Source organism: Apaloderma vittatum, unplaced genomic scaffold (assembly GCF_000703405.1).
Source record: "Apaloderma vittatum isolate BGI_N311 unplaced genomic scaffold, ASM70340v1 scaffold9048, whole genome shotgun sequence".
In the NCBI taxonomy this organism is placed as follows: domain Eukaryota; kingdom Metazoa; phylum Chordata; class Aves; order Trogoniformes; family Trogonidae; genus Apaloderma; species Apaloderma vittatum.
Genome location: NW_009728993.1, coordinates 13,161 through 34,973, shown reverse-complemented (window position 1 = coordinate 34,973; position 21,813 = coordinate 13,161). Strand labels below are relative to the sequence as shown.

At 37.7% G+C, this 21,813-nt stretch overlaps 1 protein-coding gene across 1 annotated transcript; it reads left to right on the top strand.

Annotated features, from left to right (window-relative positions):
• The first annotated feature begins 5,168 nt into the window (after positions 1-5,168).
• On the top strand, positions 5,169-21,331 carry NRG4 (neuregulin 4). The gene is made up of 5 exons (XM_009874278.1): positions 5,169-5,178; positions 9,121-9,214; positions 15,959-16,108; positions 20,685-20,764; positions 21,312-21,331. The coding sequence occupies exons 1-5, from the start codon at positions 5,169-5,171 to the stop codon at positions 21,329-21,331; spliced, it is 354 nt and encodes a 117-aa protein (XP_009872580.1).
• The last annotated feature ends 482 nt before the right edge of the window (positions 21,332-21,813 follow it).

Sequence of the window (21,813 nt, the reverse complement as noted above, 5' to 3'; positions counted from 1 at the left end):
CGTCGTTCTGACCGTTGTGGCTGTGCCTTTTCGTTGTGTTTTTATAGACACCCGGATTACATAACCGCGCCCGGAGAGAGCAGCTGCGAGGTTACACGATGCAGATTAGAGATTACGTTGATTCAGCAGATTGTCCGGTGCGTGTCCGAGAAAGATTACACCAGCTGAGTTAAGAACAACCCGCTGGCTGTGGTAAGCCCTGGTTTCAGTAGAACAAATTAACTCAATACAAAATTAAATGGAAAAAAAAGAAAAAAAAAAAGGTGAAAAATCCAAACTCAAAGTTAAGTGCGTGCTTGAAATGGGCAAAACCAACAAAGAAAGAAAGAGTTGGAAATTCAAGTTTTAGCGTGGTGAGCTGCTGGGGAAGAGCTGGCAGCGGCAGCAAGCAGTTATTACTGTCTGGGTGACATTTAGCTTAAAACAGTCAAACTCGTTATTATGACGACTACTTACATTAGCTTCCCAAGGACTACCGTGTAAAAGCAAATATGTAAACTTTTATATATATATTTCTAGTACCTTGGAATAGTTTAAGGGATATTGGTCTGCTGTATTAAATGTCCGTGTGCTAAGCTGTCGTCTTGTATGCCAGTTTGGAACACTTTTTTTTTGAGTTCTGATTTTTGGACCTGACATTACTGGCATTTGAGAGCTGACGTTCTGTATCTACCACTGCTCGTGCAGTGAGGACCTTCAGGTTGCATCAGTTCTTAGAGAGTTCAGGGATGAAAGTGATATATAAGAAATCAGTAAGCACACAGAATGAAAGAAGAGTGTTGTGGTGGGTTTTTTCAATGCAAGTGTCTTCTAAAATTTCTCAATTCCCCCCCACCACGCACAAGAGGGGAATCTCTCAAAAATTACAAATACGTAGCATGACTACAGTAGTTACATTTGACAAAAGCCTCAACTAAAATATAACTTTGCCAACGTCTGCATGAATATCTCATAGAGTAGAACTGGGGTTTCGGATGGGAATTTGCAGCTGGTTGCAATCTACTTATTAAGTTTTAGGAATGGAAAGTTTTCCCTGAAATATACTGTAACGTCTCATATTGTGATTTCAACGCCATGACTTTTACCAGCTGTTTAAGTACACACTTGATCCCAGATATACTTCAGTGGATAAAATCAAAATGTAAACTAATTTTTTGCTGTAGGGATTTCTAAGACAAGAGGACTCAGGCATTTGTTACCATGTCAGAAAACTGTAACGGAAAGAATTTTGAACAATTGTATTCAAAAAATTCACATGTGAGCTGTTTGTGAGCTTTCCCTTCTGTCTTGTCTTAGAGTTACTTCACATTGTGGCCATCCCATCTTAAAAGAAACGTTGAGCGTGTCAGTTGAGTAACACATTGCTGTAATATCTCACCTTGAATTCTTCCTTAATGAATTTCATATGTTTCAGGCAGTCTGATGGATTTTTTTTCTGATGCTTGATGATTTTCTGTGCTAAAATCAGTTATGAGCTTCCTGTGGTAAGGGTATTGGAAGTCATCACCTGGATAAGAAAATAAACAGACTCCTTTTCACAAGACTTCAGGACAGCTCCTAGCTCTTTGAGAAAATAAGAGGCCTAGACTACTAACTGCTTGATAGATATCAAGGACACATCTCAGAGGGAAATTTATGTTTAACTAGCTTCCTAAGCAGACAGTGCAGTTTTTTAATTTTTTCCCTTCATTGTTTTCACAACACAAATATTTGAGCTCAGTATTGGGGCAGAATGAGATCTTACCTCTCTTGGATTTAAAAGAAAGAATACATAATGCAGTAAAATTCCACTCTTGAAGACAGCTCTAAGGAGCAACTTAATCTAAATGAACAAATAACGTGTATTTGAAATAGCCACGTGACTGATATGATCATCTTTAATTTAGGGGAAAGTTTATAGAGAGATTATTTTAAGAATGTCTGAATAGCAAAGAACCGTAAAACAAACCCCGAGCCATTATTCAGTGCTTTCTTTTTATCTCCCTGTGCTCATTAAGACTTCCAGTTATCTTCTGGGGATACTGCATCTCAGGGATGCTTAGAATAGTTAGCGATTAAAAGTACACAAAAATAAGTAGCAATAAGGATCCTGTTTTAAGTACACGGGGTGTAAAGCACACAGGTTCATTTAAAGACAGTGGTTTAGTATAAAGTTAACTCTTAAACACGTGATTTAAATCCTCTCCTAAACTGAAGGTCTTGTTAACAAATTCAGAATATGATAATAAAGATGCCCGGGACTTTCAAGTAATTGAAGAGGCTGAGGTAGTTATCAGTATATAACTATACACAGGTGACCTAACTTCAGTGTATAAACTGTAATCTCTCAAACGATTTATTGTTATTAATATTTGTAGGAAAAAGGGTACTGAAGGTTTTTTTCAATGAGCTGGCCCAGAGCAAAATAGGTTATATTTTAAATTTCAGATTAAAATACTCTTAACTTGATGCACGAAGTAATCTCTCAGAAGTCCCAAGATGCTTGCAAGATAAACATGTGAGCATTCATAGAACTGGATTCTTAGTTTCTGTGAGCACAGGCTACAGCTGTGTTTTAACAGAAGACAATGGCTTTGGGAAGTGGGAGGTAGATGCCCAAACGATCTCTTGTGTTCCTAGTACCAGTTCAGTGAGCAGACTGGTGTCAGTCAGTCCGAATTCAGTTCAGTAATATTCTCTACTATAGCATTTGAATTGCTTTACAATCAGCTTCCTTTACTCATGAAATAGAGTCCAGTTTACTCTTTTTAGGACACTGGTATATACCTGAACTTCTGTTCAGAGTGCAATAAAACGCCCCAGAGAAAAACATCTACTTATAAATACATGACTACCTAATGATTTACTTTGTAGCCTTAAGAAAAAGCCCCAACTGTGAATGCTGTCAGCAACATCTCTTTTGAAAGTGATCTTTAGACCCAGTGTACTTGTTATCTGAACTTGAAAGACTAGAATTACATACACACACATAGATCTTCTTGGAGTGTTTAGGAGGTATTTTCAACGCCTTCATTCACCACCTCATTTCCCGTAATATGCAAGCAACAAAGTTTCAAAATAAACAAATAGTAGTCCTATAGCTTTCTTCAAAGTGCCTTGTTCTCTACGGTTTATAAAAAAAACCCTGTAGTACATGTAACGATTAGTCCTAGTCCAAACAGCTGATGAGGTGCATAGCACAACCTTTTAACGCGCTGATGCAGTAGAAAACTGTCAGCTTCCTCTAGGGAATTTTCTGCTGGATCACTGGGTTTAAGTATCTCCTACAAAAGTTCAACTTACACGAGTAGCAGCAGCAGAGAGACAGTGAGGTGCATACTGACAGTCAGATGAAGGAAAGGAGATGCAGGAGCAAAATCAAGTTTTGTCTGTTCAAGGACCCATATCCCAATTATATCTGGTAAAAGAGCTAGTCTGAAATTTAAGTTATATATCCTTTTTGTGTTTTGTTTTAGGAGCTATTGCATATTATACAATTTTGTGGAACATTTTGAGAAAAGGGAAAGTAAACTAAAAAGGATCGTTTGCGCCAATAAAACACAAATTTTAATCAGATTTTTGACTGCTGCATATAATGTTCCTATGATGCAATTTATATATGCTATATGATGTGAATTTTTGAATTCAGCAATAAACTGTAAGTTCTGTTAACCCTAGAAAAACATGCAAGTGATTCTGTGAGCAAAACAGGGTGTTTCCCTGTTCTGTACTCAGCCTCTGTATGCGTGTTTGTTGTAACCTCACCCACATTGCACTATATGAAAATTCAAAGCTTTTTTAACAGCACATACAGAATCCAGATCTCAACTGCTAAGAACCGTCCCCTTCTTTTAAAGAGGATTTTAGTTCTGAAGTGAATTGTGTTGGTTTCTTTCTTTGTGCCACACGCTGTTTTAGTTGCACTTGGCTGTGTACACAAAGTAAGCAAAGCTGCCTATCTGTGGGACAGCCTTTGGGCGGGGACCGTGCTGTTACTGCCCAGTATCACAGGGAACTGCCATTTCAGATTTTCTTGTATGGACAGGACACTTAAAGAGCTAGAGAAGCCATTTGAGGTCCCATGAAAAACAGAACTGTCTGCTTATGCAGTAAGTACAAATGCATTATACCTTTCGAAATGGGCCTCTGCAGAACGTTACCTACAAGGTGAAGTATAGGCAATTATTTCTGGTAAAGTTGATGATTTATTTGATCATTTAATTGGAAAAAGTCTTTCTTCCAATATAGGACAGTTTGCTTAAATATTTACTTCGTGTATGCTTTAAAGTACAATTAAGAAAAAAAAAGAGCCAGCATTAAAAGACAAGATCTATCACGTTAGGCTGAACAGTAACCTGCGTGGTGTGGCAAACCATGCATGTACCTTAGAAGAAAACAGAATATAGCAAGGTTGAATTGTTACAGAGTTGGCATGTCTACAGAGTAGGTTTCTTTTTAGCAGTGTCAAGTGAAGATTGGTTTCTGTCCAGGCAGAGAGTTTCTATTCCATATTTTAAAAGTACTTGTAAAGTCTTGACCTTGCTGAGTTCTGCCAGATTGACGGCCTATATTACTAATTTCACCTGACATCCAGACATGAGAAACGCTCGAGTGAAACACGCACATTTTCTCTGAGAAATTACAAATTGGGCAGTTCTTTTTTGTGAAATGCAAGAATTCTACTGCCAAGATCTTACTTTGACTGAATAATTATCAGTCTGAGGACTGGTTCAACTGTATGTACTCTTTTTTCAAGGTACAAATGCCAATTAGCTAGCCAGAAACAACAATTTAGATTGCCTAAAAACATCAGGTATTACAATTCTGGATAAACAGGGTAGTTTGATAAAAGTTTTAGTGTGAATTAAGTATTAGTGTGAAAGCTTTAGTGTGAATTTGGTTATACTCTGTTGTACTGCCCTTAGGACTTCACTGAACTTGACACTAGACTTGAATGTTTGCCGTTAACTGTGAATTAACAGAATTTACATATAATATACCAGTATATTACTGTCAAAGTAACACAAATGTCTCGGGAGCACAAGGGCAAGATGCATTCCAGTAGCTATTTCTTCAGGAAAAAAAGTCACTTGGATTAAAAATGACGTGCTAAATTTACATGTTTGTCTTTAGGTGCCATTTTAGAAGAATAGCCTCTGACCAAGAATAAAAATTGCTGCTGGAATAATATGCGAACAGGTAACTTCTAAGTCTTTACTTAGATATAGAATCATACAATCATAGAATGGTTTGGGTTCGAAGGGACCTTAAAGATCATCTAGTTCCAACCTCCCTGCCATGGCCAGGGACACTTCCCACTAGACCAGGCTGCTCAAAGCCCCGTCCAGCTTGGCCTGTGTATACATATATAATTAGAATTCATTAAAATTGCATTGATTGGGACAGCTGCCATTGTCACAACTGCTCTGTAGGGCTACCGTTGCTCACTAGTCAGCAAACTAGAGATCACCAGTTAGTGGTACGAATTCTCTAAGGAGATGTTTGCTTTGATCAGTCCTAATATGTCACAGTTTGTGTCTGATTAGCTACAGTCCAAAGTTGCTTATAAGTGAGGAAGCATCTTCTGTCAACATTTCCCACTCCTCACCCTTCCCTTTTTTCTCGTAGCAGACTTCAGGATTAGCCAGTCTGTAGTATTTTAGCCTCTGGACTAGGCAACACAGCTGAGTCAACATTTGGATTATCAAGGCTGGCTTGGTTCTTCACAGGTTAGGAAGGTGTTAAGCCTTTCTTTTTTCTTTGTCTTTTTAATAGATAGGACAGTCAGATTACAAAAGTTTAAATGCAAACAGACAAGATAGTTAGGGACAGGTTGTCATGCATGGCCTCAAAAAGAATAGTTGAGAATCAGTATAGTTAAAGGTTGCTATTACCTCTGCCGGTTTTAAGTATTCGCAGTCTAATGTTAGAAACAATCTCGTTTCGTTCCTCTTCATTTCTCCCACCAAAACCTGACTTGTTTTTGAAAGTAACTTTTGTGTCCTACTTCTCTTTATTTAACCTCACACAGAGAATGATGTATCAAAATACATCTATATGTTATGCAGAACGTACCTTGGTAAGAGTTTCTACAGTTGTATTAATTGAAAACTTAAATATTTTGTGGGGGTTTTTTTTAATTGCCCCTTGTCACTTGACGTGTTAAACTTTTCTATCTTGATTATGTTAGTCTGAGCGTAGTATACATTTGACTTTCAAAGCATACAATTTGCATTTTTAGATTAATATAATGTATTGACTTACCTCATGAAAAATCATAATGTATTCACCAATGCTAATGTAATTGGGTTTTGCCTTGTATTGAATCCCTTCTGATTCTCCAGGATACTCTTTTGCATCATTGACTATAAATTTAAAGGGATAAACTGTTGCTTTCATATCTTCTGGTCTACAAATACACAGCTGTGGCTTTCAAAGTACTGCATTTCAGTAAAGTGAGTATGGAGTACAATAATGTAATTGTAGCAAACCCCACTACAAGTAATATTTTATATTTTTTTTAGGGTTAGAACATGCTGAATTTTCTTTCATTCTCTTTAGTAATTCTGTCATCTACTGTATTACTCTGGTACTTTCAATTAGAAGCAAAGTATTAGTAAACAAAATAGAAATAATGAAAAGCACAACTGGATGCAAAATGGGTCACCAGATCTACACCGACATAGGGGTGTCTTCAAATATCTCATTGCTGGTAAAATTAAGGTTACAATTTTTTCCTTAGCACTGGAACGAAGACTAGCTCTAGAAAGTAATAGCCTACAGAGAAATTGTCTGTAATTACAGTCAAAAAGGTTTTGAAGGCTTCCTAGGCACTTTTTTTCCCTCTTTCCACCTCTCTCACTCTTCTGTAACAGGCCTAAGACAGAGTGCCTGAGGTATTTCGCCAGACAGAAATGTCTAGTTGGGCTGCAGAGCTGGTCCTTAATACAGAGATCACATCAGACCAGTGAGAGGATCATTCTCCCAAACGTTCTGAGACCCGAATGACTTGAGGCATTTAGTTATCTTCAGTACTCTCCCACTACGCCAGGGTGAGGCAGACCTGTTTCTGCATAAAGACGAAGAAAAGAAACAGAACCATAAGGCAGGATTTTAAGGAGGTTAACAAATTCTCATTAACCCTCATGAGAATTTCTCTGAAGGCTTTCCACAAGCTCTCTAAAGGAATTTTTCTATGGGGCCTGCCTTCTATCATGTCACTTTTCCATCTAGCAGAATTTCAAAAATACTTAACTCCCACAGATGCTTTAATAGAGTTGAGAGCAGGTCAGAGTTGAGAGCTGGGGTTTTTTTTCTCTCCTGATTCCTTTACTTGTATAGATACTCTGGTGTACTGTTCATTTAGTCAATACCCTCTTTTCATTTGAGGAAGGATGTAGCCTGCAATTTAATTACACTGGCACAGAAATTCCACTGTTATGTTTGAATAGGCTAAATTAAAATAATTTATAGTTCTTGTTTAAAAACCTGCTTGTTTTTTCTGTTACCATTTTATTCCTATAGCAATTATACTGTTACCCATGCAAAACAATTTAAAAAGTATTTTAATAGTGAACTTGCCAGTAGAGAAGCACAGAAAGCTTCAGAGTTAAAATAAATGTCCACTTTTAACAAGGTAGGGCAGAAGACACATTTCTGTTATGCCACATCCTGAGACAATGTGACAAGGTCAAACATGAACAATCTTTACAGCCTTATCTCCTCCCTCCTCCAGCTCCCTAATTTATCTGCACACATGCAAAAAGGTCCTGTTACCATTTGGATGCTAGCACTTCGATAAGATGAACAAGAAACTAAATTCCTGTTGAGCTCTGTGCTAGAACTGACTTTGTCTTAAAATAATGTAAGGACTTCAGTCACACTCCATCAATGTGCCGTCACAGAAATGGAAGAATGTATGGAAAGATGGAAGAGTGGATTTGCTAGAGATGGCCTAGAGGATAGCAGGATGCATGATATTTTTGTTGCACAGGGTTAGAAGTAGCTAAGCTTTTCTGCTACTCTCAGAAAAGAGGTTTATTTTATGTAACAAGCTGTAGAAGCTCCGTCTATGGTAGAATGTCTTATGGCCACACTTCCCCCTTTTTTTCTGCAGGAATAAAGGGGAACCCTAACCCTTTCTCCTGAAGGACAAATAAGAAAATGAGAATTTTCATTCCTCTTGAACAACACTATATTTTGTCTAGAAAATGTCTTCTATACATAAATAGTGAGACAGCAGAATTCTTATTTTCAGGACTTCTGGGAGAAATAACAGCAAAAACACCACCTAAAGTGTGAGGTAACACATGATTCTCACACTTGTGATGTCAGAAGACAGCCCTATTTTTCTTTTCATGGAGCTAATGTGGTTTCTTAAGGTTGAAGAAACACAGAAAAATATATATGCACATATATAAAATGGGCCTTTTTGAGATCGGTGGATATTATGTTGTAACAGGCAGTCTTCTACATAACTTCATACACTTCACAGGGCTAGCCCCTCCACTGGTCGTTAAAAATTGGGGTTGAAAATCCTGGTGGTGTCCAACTGTGCTATGATTCAGCTCTTAATACAGCCTGAAACCGTCTCAGAATGCCCTGGTCCATGGCTGAGACTATTCTGGGTTTATCTGTACTGACTCCGATTCTCTGACAGAAGCTAGTTCAGCTAAAGATAGTTTGTGCCACTGGAACAGGACAAACTGGACTTCAGACAGGTCGTCCTGTGAATCACTGTCCTCAGTACAGTTTTTGGTCATGAAAGGCAAATGAAGTAACGGAGAATTCAAAAGCTCCTCTCGCTGCAAGAGAGATTTTGCATTTATTCATGTAATTTAGGTGCTTCACATCTGACATGGTGATACATTTGTGATCTTTGTGCATATCGTTACAGGAAATAATTCTGCAAGATAGATAGTGCTGTACGTTGCTGGCCTGGAAGGCAAGACTGATAACCTTGTTTGTTCTAGGGTGGTTTTGTTTGTGTGTGGTGGTTTGTTTCGGTGGGTTTTGTTTGTTTTTGTTCTTTTTAAGGCAGCCACCTCCATTTGCCTAAAGTATAATTAAAATCTCCTTTTATTGATAAAACCCTGTAAATTTCTGTTTTTCTCTGTGTTTGTTTTGGTCTTTATTTTTAAGATCATGAAGAACTCTGTGGCACCAGTTATGGATCTTTTTGTCTAAATGGAGGGATTTGTTATATGATTCCTACTGTATCCAGTCCATTCTGCAGGTCAGTAAAATGAATGTTCGTGTGTTCAAGCACTGAATAGTAGCTGTCTAAAGACTATTTCTCCATTTTGTTTCTTTAAGAAATTACTGTTAAAATATTACCTAAATGAAAATACGTATTATCTATGACTGTTCCAAATTCAGTAATTCATGCTTAGATTACTTATCTAGCTTGCAGAGCCTTGACAGTATGAGAAAAATAAACGTGTATACTTGGTGTATATTTGACAGGTGCAAGAGTACTCCGTTACGTATGCATTCAGGATGATATCTATATTTAGAGCCATATTTCTTCTCCTCATTACAATACAGAAAAGAACAAAATACCCTTTGCCTCATGGAGTATAGACTGTAGGAAAGGCAAAGTACATTCCCAGTTTTTCTTCCAGATGAATTACATTGCAAAAATTCTTGTAACATAAAATGGCCTGACCTGAACAAAATGAGGAGGCACAAAAATGAATATAATCTTCTAAGGGGAAAAAAAAGAATGTAATTCAAGACTTACGGTGTTCTGTAAATCTCACAGAAGTACTCAAAGGGCAGCTTCACGATGACAGCCAAAAACCACTTGATAAAGAAACATGAAGGCAGCAAATGTGTAAATACTTCTTATATGGGATCATTCTTCTGTTTGAAGCCCACAGAGCACACTGGAAAAGAAGCAATTCCTATTTTTGCATGGGTATACGTTTCCTGCATATATACATTATTCTATCATTTACCAGGAGATAAGAAGATGCTAAATTAAATTCGAACTTTTCATGGTTCTGCATTTACTAATTCTGAGTTATTGTTCATCACAATCACTGATGGTTAATTTAATGGGTTTACTTAACATAATAATAGGCATTCAGACATTTATTACATAGACCTTTTTTCCTTCCGTGGCAACTTCTGCTCATTCTTCAATCTTGACTTGTAACTAATGATAACTCAGTGAAGGAGTTGAAGAAGGAAACAAAATCTTTTCCAAGATGCCTGTTAAAGTATTTTTTGTTTGGGACAGTTCAATTTAAACATTTAAACTTAAGCATGTTAACTCATCTAGTAGACAACAGTAAATGCTCATTGAAAAAATAGACACAGCATATCACTGTCATTAAGCATACAATGAATGAGGTCCAGAAGAGAGGATAAATGATGTAAAATGAATACTACACAGATAAAAAGAAAACCATGTTGAAATATGCTTTTTTTTTTCTAGAAGGAATTCCCTATTACTGACATTAAAATCCTTAAATGATAAAACAATGTTTTAGACTAAACAGCATCAGTTTGACAATTTCAAAGCACCTTCTCAACTACTGCTACACTGTGTAATGAGGAAGGTGTATTTGATGCAGAAATTGTAAATATGAAGTAACAAATACCCAGAACAATTCATTCTTCAGGAGCACAAGCTAGCCACCTTAGAAAATTTCCAGTTTAAAAAGGCTGCAAATGAAGTCATTTGTAATTTCGGTACTAGAGGATTTTATAATCTGCTGAAGCAGAAAAGTAATATCTTAGGAGCATTTCTGTTGTACTCAGGCAGTCTTACTTCATTTAAATTATCAAGTATTTTTCTTGTGTATCTAGTGGTTGATTATGAAGTTATATGGGTTTAAATAGCAGCATTCTATTTAAGCATGTCCTCATTCTAAGCATGTTCCTTAATCAGTCAGAGAAGGCTAATTATAGATGAGAAAGGTTTTGTTTACACACAGATATCTTAGTAATCAGCAGTGATGTGAATAGAAACAACAGAAAAAATGCATCACTATTCAGCAGAATTCAGAAAAATATTTGGTGCTTTGTAACTTCAAGACTGGCATCATCACACATTTCTGCAAAGTTTCTTTAATGCAAGTTTCTGCCAAAATCCCACTAAAGGATCCAAGTGTTCTCAAATGATACCTCCCACCAACAGAAAAATTGAATCATTTTTAGAATCAAAGGCTGAATGATCGTTAGTACCGCATTGATTAAAAGGAGAAAATGGAGCAAGAACAGACTAACAAACTGCAAAAATACCTTAAAACATATTTGCCTCTCCTTACTTACACAAATGCCTTGTGCTGAACAACGTTAGTCCAGATTACCTGGTGCAACATCACTGGAAGTAATTTCACAATGTAGCTAGGAAAACTGCATCATTCTTTAGAAATACCTATTTTGTAGTGTGCTAACAAATTTAAAAACACTGTTGACTTTTGGCATTTCAGTTATTTTTACCATTCAGAAGCGGATATATACACAAGGTAGAGATTTAATAGAAACAAAACATTATTTGCCTCCCCCTTCCCCTGTGCAACATTAGCAGATTTTAAATACAGCTGATGCACGTTAAAACATGAAGGTGCTCAGCTGCCACCGTCCCTCATTCCTTTCCTAACAAGGAGGTGATGTTTTGAGCAGGAAAAGGTGCACCTGTCACCATAAACAAGATGAGTCGCAAACCCAGGAATGCTCAAATGTACGAGGTAAACATGCAGTGGCTGCCTCAGGTGTACTGTAAAACCCGAGGCTGAAAACCGTTTGCCTCAGCATCTGATGTGCAGCTGTCCCATAATCATTAATTAACACAGTGCAGAGTTAAGCAAAGACTATGTCGTCTGAGGGTATTTCCATTTTGTCTTACTCGCGGCAGATTTCCAAGAGCCTTCTTTCTGTATTTCAGGCAAGATAGAGATGGTGTAAGACCACACCAACAGAGCTCCTCTGCTTCTGAGGGCAGTACAGACGGAAATTAATAGTGAATGCTCCCCTTTTGAGAAAAGGATCATGTTTTGCAGAGGACAGTGCATCTAGGCTAAGTACTGCACGCAACAAAGGCAGACCTTGGAAATCTCCTCCCTGAAATTCCTGTGTATGGTTAAAAGATATCTCTACCTTCCTCTCCCTTTGCTTCTACCCCAGTGCAATCTCTCCTCCACCTTTCCTACACTTATCCAGTGAATCCATGCAAATTCCTTCTATTGCTTTCTGTATATCCCATCCTTGTCTGGCTCCTTCTCTGAAATGGGTCCTTCATTCTCTTTATCAAATGTCCCCAGGAGTGATATACTTGCTGTGCCATAAGCTGTCAGAATATACACCACTGCACGTTGCCAGCAAAGGGCTTTCCCAGTCATCTGGGCTTTTCTTCTTTCTCTGCCTCCAAAACTATACTTGCACATATTCCAGGGTCTTCTGAGAAAAAAAGTGTCCAATTCATAATTTTTAATTCTGTTTTTTTGCTTGAAAATTAGGGAGAAAAGTTATAATACACACAAAATGTATAGCCAAAAAAGTCAGTAATAAAGATTTATTTTTAGTGGGACATAAAATATAAAATGCAACATTATCTTACGTGTTTGAGAAGTATTAGTGATCCAAATTAATATTACTGCCAGATAAGGTAATGCTTGCCACATGAACACACAGCTAAGGGAGTTGTGGAGGAAAAATCACCATTCTTTCAACTTTTCTCCAGTAGTAGCATTTTACTCTCTATGTATATTAATATAGATTCAGAGTAACAGTTTTGAAACTCCTCTGAACACAAAACTTTTTTTAAAAAGTTGATTAGGGCTTCCAATTAACTTGCCATTGCTTATTCACTTTGGCTTTAAATTCTTTTCCATGCTTACTAGATGCTCTTAGATAGTGTATGGATTAGGACAACTTTTAGGAGCCTGCTACAGACTGAAGATTACGGTGATTTTGAAGCTGTCAGCCATGTAATCTGAATTGCACAGACAAGCACATAGGTTTTCGGCTATGTACTTCAGGTTTGTATTTGCATGCAGGTCATTTTTGTACCAAGAAGCATCCAGGTTTTTCCTGACTAAAGGAAGACCAAATGAAAACCTGAAGTCAAGATTCTTACCGTATAACTGTAAGCAATGGGAGTCTGTGTGTGTATTTCACTCACTCTTACTTCCATTTTTAAAGTCTGTCAGATACTTGCTTATGATACCCACCCTAGAGTCTTGAAGAGAAGGAAACTTTACTTTCTTACCTGATTCAGACAGGCAGTAGATCACATGCATTGTCTCATGAACTGCCTCTGCAAACAAGATAGCAGTAATGCTTTGTGTTATTGGAGGGCTGTTATGCTTTTCTTTTAGTTACCGGTCACACTGTGAAGGATCAGTACAACTGCAGACTGGCTGGCTGTCTCCTGACATCCAGTGCAAGCTATTTCCTTCCACCTTCTGTTGATGCTGAATGGGTAGTTTTGATTCAGATTCTATGTTGAAAGATTCTGTGAATTTCTTTACATATGTTATGTTAGTGTTTTGTCTTCGGCACAGCTCCTATAGTAAGTTTGTGCACAACAGTTAAGGCTGGCGCATCTCATCTGACAAGAGATGTGGGTGTGTGTGCGTGCATGTGCGGGCATCTAGGAAAGGAGAAATCTGGATGCTAGCTGAAAATGGGAGTTTCTGATCTCACAGCTCTTCCTCTAACATTTGAAGGCTGCTGTCTTTCAACTCTGATTGAATTAGAAATTCTAATTCTTAGAGAAGGAAAGACTTTTTTTCCATTTTAAAAATCAACTTTGAAACAGCAGCCTAGCAGCACGCAGGTGATGGGCAAGAGCACCACGTGGCCTAGTGACCACAAGACTTAATCAGTGTAACTCCTCTTACTGTAGCCTAGAAGCGGGCTTCTCTGGCTTTTGCCCTCATTCATTCAAGGCAGAAGCACAGCTGCCTGCCATATGAACAACTCCTAAGTGTGCCACACTTACCTCGTGCTTTACTTTTAGGCATCCATTAAAACCAAGATAAACTATGAATTGCTACTGACTTCTCGAGGAGACACTGTATAGATAACCATCAATGTGGATTACGTTTATAGCCCACATGCTTGTTAGAGACCATTTTCCATCTAGTCTCACAACAGGTCTCTAACCCTAACCTTCTACCTAATCCTACATGCAACCCTCTTCACCCAGGACTGTCTTTTCTTCCTCCTCCTTCATTTTTCTTTAGGCTACTGACTTGCTCCCTTGATGCTGATTCTCTAGAACTTTTCCATGAGCATTAATTTGATGCCAAAACCTATTTACTTTTTCTTCCTGTATCATTTTAGCCTTGCATTATTCTCTAGTTTTCATTGATATTCAAGAATACATCTATGAATTTTATATTCCATTTTCTGTCCCTGTTATTCTATTCAGCGCTCCAAAGCATTTCTCTCTCACTTGCTAGAGAACAATGCCCCACTCAAAACTACACTTCTATTCTTAAAGTATTCTACAGGATTTCAGAAATAGGCCACTGAAATGCTACTATACTTACAGTAAATATCTGGAAAATTATCTCAAGCAATCAGAGCAGTCTGCCTACCCTTCCTTCTCCCAGCAGTCAAACACAGTAACTTTGAAAAGTCTCACATTGTCCTTTGTAACTGGTGGCTGTTTGATTAGTTGCACAGATTTAGTATATGATAATTGCATCTTTTTTTCTAATGTCTAAATCTTCCATTTTATTTCAAGAAGGAAAGAACTAAAAGAAAAGTGCAATAGTTTAGATCTGAAATACTAAAACTGTGGTCCAAAGACTACAGAAAGCAGTGCTGGGAGTCACACCAAGAGTGCATGTTGATACGCTCACTGTGATCCATTCGTCTGATTTAGATATGCTGACATCTTTCTTTTTTGGCAGTTCCTCCCCACTCCGCCTTCTTTTCCTTCATCTGAAATTATACCTTGCAGCTGCCAATGGCCATTGAGAACTTCAAGTATGTTACGGAGTTCAGCCCATTTTTCTCATCTGGAGTCCGAAATTGCTTATGTCAGACTGTTATGACTTCAGTGCCAGAAATAGCAACAAGGAGCAAGATCTTTAGCTATACAAATAGAGAGAAGCAAATTTACATACCTAAAAGATACCTGCCGAATATAGTTATTGAACGAAGTGCTTTTCACTCTTTCTGTAACGTAATAACTTCCTTAAGAAAACTTAGCAGAATAAGTGCAAAATGTAACACAAATGAAGATTAGTTTAGCTTCAACCTATCTATTTTTGACTCAATATGAATTGCTAAGCCATTCATTTTGTTAATTTTTAATCAACTATCATACCATTTTACTATGGTAAAATACCATCTTCTTTTTAATGCCTTCTTCAGAAGTTTTCAGAAGCTCAAGGCATAAAATAAGCATAGTAGAGAACACTTCTGGCTAGGTCTCTTCAAGAGAGGGTCATTCACCAAGCATGTAACATGTTCTGGCATGAATTATTACATTGCATAAATTACTTGTACAATTTAAGGTGTACTGTGTCTCGGTGAATTCCCACTTCCTTGTTCTGTTTCACTGACAGTACTAGCTCTTCAGCAAAGAAAACTAGGAAATCATGTGAAAGAGGGAAAAGAAAGCGTGACTGCTGTGTCAGAGCCAGTGGGATGACACACTTAACACTAAAGAGGTGAATTTAATTAATTAAATCTGTCAGTGGAGGAGGCAGATTTAACTGTGAAGTACGCCGCTGTGAAGTATATTGCTAATCCAATGAATGTATTAAGATAGGCTTTAATATATAAAAGCAGTGTGGATCAGAATGTAAACTTATGCCCAACATGCCCAATTCCCTTTCTTTCAGAAATATGAGGTAAGTGGAAATTCCATAAGAAGACTTGCTATGAAGCAAATATAAACCTTGAATTATGCCATAACAAGTTCTCTCCCCACTTAAGACCAAAAGAAGCCTGTGTGCTTTTCATATTAGATGACGTTACCACCTAATCCAAATGAAACTTGGTTTCCCAGGTGTATTGAGAATTACACAGGAGCCCGTTGTGAGGAAGTTTTGCTGCCCAGCATCAAGTCCCAAACAAAAGGTGACCTGTTTGCAGCTTTCTTGGCTTCGCTTCTTCTTCTAGGAGTTCTTGTAATTGGAGCATTCTACTTCCTTTGCAGGTAAAAGTGCTTCAGAGTGCTGGAGCTATTTAATCAAGTAGAAATTTCTTCTGGTAATCATGTACTAATTATTCGAATGTAAAAGTATGCAATGAATTATCCATAAGGTTTGTATAGTTATTCAGCATAATTAATGTGGATGTCGCAACTTGTTGCTTGTAATATTTTACTTCCTGGCTTGTAGTTTTCTCAGTGTCTTTTCTAAGCTTTTACTTATAGTTGCTTTGTAAAAAATACATGTAGTACACCCAATTCTGAGAGATTTTACCAAGAGTCAGCGCTAACATTTTAAAACATTAGTCAACCCTTATGTTGTCCAAAGATCGAGAAGTGCTTAGGGATCAGAAAGCTTTCTGCGGCATTGAATTGGCAGCCAAATCGACGGTACTATTAGCTGCCAGTTCCTTTGCAGCTCCTGCTTTAAAAAGGGAAGCTAAGGAAAGAATCAAATTCAAGAATAATCCCAGGTAGATTAATATCTACAACAAGTCAGAGGGCTAACTCATTTATCCAGGATGATCCATGTTTAAGTGGCATGAAAATGTCAGTGCTAGATAACAAGTGCTGCAAGTTTGGTTTTAGTAGCATCTTAGGCATATTAGGACTCTTGAATGAAAACACGGAATCAGTTACTGGGATTAAATCAACTATTTGGTGCTGTACATGTATCAGTACAGTACATCAGTACTCTCAGACCAAGCCCAAACTTACTGCCTTCACTTACTCTCTGCCTATGTCCCCTCTTGTTTTTAGAGGATTTTTTGTAAGAGCCCATTTTGTCATACGCTGTTAATACGTATTTATGCCTTCATGAAGCAACTTACTAACCCCTACATTCTTAGCCATCACAGACTTGCAGCCTCTTCCTCTTTCTCCTGTGCTGCATTTCTCCTTGTTTATAATGACCTAAGATTCTTGCAATGCTGTTCTTTGCTCTCCAATAATCACATTGCCAAATCAGCCTCTCTGATCAGTACTTTTCAATGAGCAACCTTTGGAATTGCTGGTCTAGTTTTACCTCAGGTGCTGTCATGGAAACCCACTGAATGCTAGTTTTTCCAATAGCTGAATATATTTAGAAGAGAGAGAACATTCATAAAACCGAGTTTGTATCAAAACTTGTTGTAGAGGATACCCCCACTTCAGTAATTTTAAATGAATCCTGTCTTAGAAGTGAAATGCCAGTTTCTCACTAAGGAACATTTTCAGATTACTAGAAAGTTATTAGAATACAGCTTTAACTAACTAAAGAAAAAATCATTCAAGTCTCATAGAGGTATGGAGAGTATTGATTTAGAAATAAGGATTGTCGCTGAGAAAAGAAAAAGTCTTCAGAGAGCAGAGAATTCAGAGTAGTCTGTTAAAAGATCTATTTCCTCTAAAATTAGGGGAGGGCTGGAGACAAAATCGACTGAGGTTTACGGTCGAAGAGCCTTGCACTGCAAAGTACAGAAGCTTAGAATAACAGCAATGACAGGTCCATGCAAATCTTTTCCTTGACAGTCAGAAGACGAACCTCAACTGCTCTATTTCTTTATAGGAAATCAATTTACTCAAGCTTTACCTAACTAGCAGAACAAGTAGTGGGGCCTCTCTCTTAGAAAAGTAACAAGGGCAGCAACTCAGTCATAACATAGTTGCCCTTGAACATACCTTACGTACCAGACTAGCTTGGCCATTGTTATAAAATCATCATGAACTTCTTTAGAACACAGAAGAGAATGTAACTGGCTAAAAATTGTCTTGTCTTACCTTTACACTTCAGAGGCTGATGCAGTGCAATCACCTTCTGCTAGAGACCCCATCTATAAAAGAAACACATCTTATCTCTTGTCTGAAGTGACCAACATGTAAGAGGAGTCTCAAGGGGATTCTCCTTTTTTCAGCTGTATAAACAAGAATTATTGCTAGCAGCTGTCATGAATACTACTTTTTTCCCCAAATTTGCTCTACCACTTGTATCGTAACATTCTGGAAGAGGGTGGAAACGGAGCTTGTAAGGGTTACCTGAGAGTTTGCATCATCCCTGACTCGACAGGATATATAAAATATAAAATGTCAAGAGAAATCTTGTGCTCTCAAGTTTTCAGTATTACACTTTATTAACAAGTTTGTTTGATCCAGAATCAGAAAGCAGAGAGGTTTTTTCCCCCCCATACTGTGTGTTAGTAAACATTTCTCTGGCTCTTTCAGCAGAGAATTCTAGTGTGGTTTTAGTACAAAGAGTAAAGCAATCTGGAGGGATGCAGAAGAGAAGATATTAATTGCAACTGAGGAGACAGAAGCTAAATCTCTAAAATTATACATCTAGTCTTTTAGAATTTAGAAAATTGGTGATCCATCTCATCGCTTTTACCGCCCTTCCTTTCCAAGTTTTCTTCCTCTCAGGCTGCTTGGGGCAGATTTCAGGACCAGGCATATCCAAGTGCTTTCAGTGCTCCCGACTAACAAATCCATTCAAGCATACAAGGGTGGAGAGAAAGCATTTCATTGCTCTGCTTATAAAACCAAATTATAAGTAATGGTAAAAGTAACCCATAAAAGAAAAGGGCTGCATAGGAAAAGCTCTGGGTAAACAGTGGAAAATAATTCTCCTTTTATATTTACCTGAGCCATCACATATTTATTGGCTGAGGTTTTATTTTTTTCCAGTCTGCTTTTAAGCTGATTTTATTCTGTATTTGATTATTTACTAGGATTCTTCGAGATGGCATGGTTTGGGAAAGCAAACCTACAAGGAGAAGGAGGAGAGAGAATCAAAGATAATGGAACATAGTATTTGAAATGGCTAGAGAGTAAGAATGTAGAACAAAATAAAGATAGAGGAGAGGTCTGAGTGAAAGGAGCGGCAGGAAGAAGTGGTCAGGACTGGTGTTGAAAAGAAGCAGCTTAAAACTGGCAAAGGTAAACGGCAGTCTAGGGTTAACCCTCCAACCGTGGCTGGAACCTGCTGAAGGAAAGGCTAGTGCAGAGCTATCTTAGTGAGTCGCAGGTTGATAGAATATAATTATTAAAGTGAATAGCTTTACTCTGCTTTCTGAAATAAACTATAAGTAATGCTGTTACAAAGAAAAGATTGTGATTCTCTGTGTCCTTAAATATGAGTCTTGTAACACAATTTTATATCATGTTGTAGGAGTTCATAAGAACAGTACCGTCCACAACCAAAATCAACGTGAAAACCAGTTCAGTACATCAGACTCCTGTGTTACTTTACCAAGTTTTCTCCAGGAATGTGTTGTTGATCTTTAAAGAGCATGTTCAGTTCTGTTTGCTCCATTCCTGTAAAAGCTCAGCACATTAAAGTATTCCCATTTCTAACTATTGGGATTCACTAGAAGATACGGCATCATGCCAACAGTTGTATTTTAGCTAAGTAAAATATTTACTATGTGAATGTAAAACTTGTCTATCTAATCAGAACTGGTTTTGAGAGTGATTTGCTATTTAACATTGAGAAAAACGTCTTGGATTGGAGTAGGCTTCTTTGCTGCGTTAGGCCCAGGAGCTGAGCAGAGCAGAGTGTATGGAGGTAGAGCAAATCCAGGTCTAGCCACGCTCTATCTTGAACCAAACACACAAACACCCTGCCAACAAACAGTACTGGTAAAGGCTACCATTTTGGCTTGGGAAAACCAGGAAAGCATGCAAAAATCCTTGCTATTACATTATTACTGAGGTAACAAATGGCATATTTTGCTACAAGCAATTCACCTATCAGTACAGGTCCATCTGGCCTTCTTCCTTCAGAAACATATTGTACAAGGGTTACTGGAAGAAGAGAAAGAGAAGTAGCTGATTAGTAAATATTCCACATAAGCCAATTTTTATTTAAAAACAGTATCGAGGCCTGAATGCCATAGACACAGCTTAAAGGAACAGAGAAAACCCTAGAGAAAACTAAAATAAATCTGCAATTAATTTGTATTATAAGTCCATGTTGAAATGCCAAATTACCTGTAAGGTAAGTGTGTACTGAGGAACAGGAACTCAGCCAGCCAAAACAACAGGGTCTAGGAATAAAGCCATTTAAGCTGTCCAAGACAACAGACTTTGTGGAGGAGTCGTATCACCACAGGACACAAACTGGACAGGAAGGAGAGGAGCTCATGACTCTTCTCAAGAGCAGATGTCCGATTACTATTTAAAGAAAGGGGAGACAGCAAGAGATCAGGTCTGTTGTGAAGATCCGCTTCTCCGCAAGAAAGTGTGGAAGATAGACTGTTGATATTTCACTTCCAAATGCTAAGACAGTTAATGACAAATTAAATAATTCTCTGATATCTAGTGATTGCTTAAATAAAGACCTGAGAAATCAGACAACCAGGAACATTAACTTTGGGAGAAGCAGTGTAGCTCCAAGTGCTGTTCTTGCCTCTGATCTCTCCTCTCCCTCAAATGTGGGCTTCTCAAAAATCTTAAATGTATATTAAAAAGTAATTGCAAAATATCCACATCACTTTTTTTTCAGTGGAAGCATCTTTCACTTTGTCTCTTCTCTGATAACTTTTTTTTCACTCTGGTGTGTTTGGTTTTTTTTCCTCCGTCTCGTCTGTTTTTTGTTTCTTATGGTCAGGAAAGCTCCCATTCCAAGGCCGAGTTCTTCAGAGTGCGGTGCCAGCCTGGTTGAAACTACGAGCAGCAATGGCTGCAACAGTGAGTGCATTTAAAGTTAAATGATTGGACTCCATAAGGAGGGCAGGGGAGGAAGTTTTCATTAAAAGCACGTTTTGTTTATTTTCAGAAATAATAACAGAGTGAGGCATTAGAGTGGAAGCATGGTGGAAAAACAACATGCAGAACAACCCTAAGAAAACAGTCGTTGCAGAGGATGATGTGGTAAGCAAGATGAGAGAAGGCGGCAGACTGAAATAGGAGCCTTACTTATGTCTTGGAGAAGACTGCCACTAAGACACAGACAGAAACAGTTTCACTTTTTAGAGTTTCTGTGTATTTTTAAAGGTGTATCGAATTAGGCAGAAATCACTATACTCATTATAATTTGTTTGAATTTTGTGAAACTTTTCATGACAGGTTACTGTTTTCAATCATGCACACCTAGAAGCATGAGATAATTTTGGTTTTACTGCATGGGAAAGATGAAATAATATTTTTTTCACTGCACAAAGAACATGAGATAATCATAGGGCTGTTGGCATGAGGCAATACTATGAATTTTTGATGGGATTGTTCTTTTTCACAGGAGTGCCCCAGAGGCGTTGAGGGCTGTCTTGACTTAATAGTTTCAAAATTTATTCCTGTGACACATGTCCAGAATTTGGCTTGTTTTGGATTCATTTACTACATGTAGGGGAAAATAGTACGTTTCTCTGGCTAACACTGACTTTTTTTTTTTTTTTTAATAATAAGAGAACATGAGGATGAGCTACCAATGCTAAGATATTGGTCAGCTTCCTGGCACAAGATTTTAATTCAAATTTAAGGAAAATATTAAGAAAAGAGATTGGTAATGGTTAAAAGAAGTTTACTAGGCAGAGTGTTTACCCTTTGTTTGGTATACATCCCTACTATTAAGCAATACACCTTTCTCAATGGTTTTATTTTTGTCTTGCTTTCATCTGAACATCTCACTACTGAGGGAGATTTATACCTTACCTTTATTTTTCCACTTGGTATTTCAGATACCAGAAGTCAGGAATTTTTTTCAGGTCCATTCCTGATACTATCCAGGCAGGTGTCTTGGT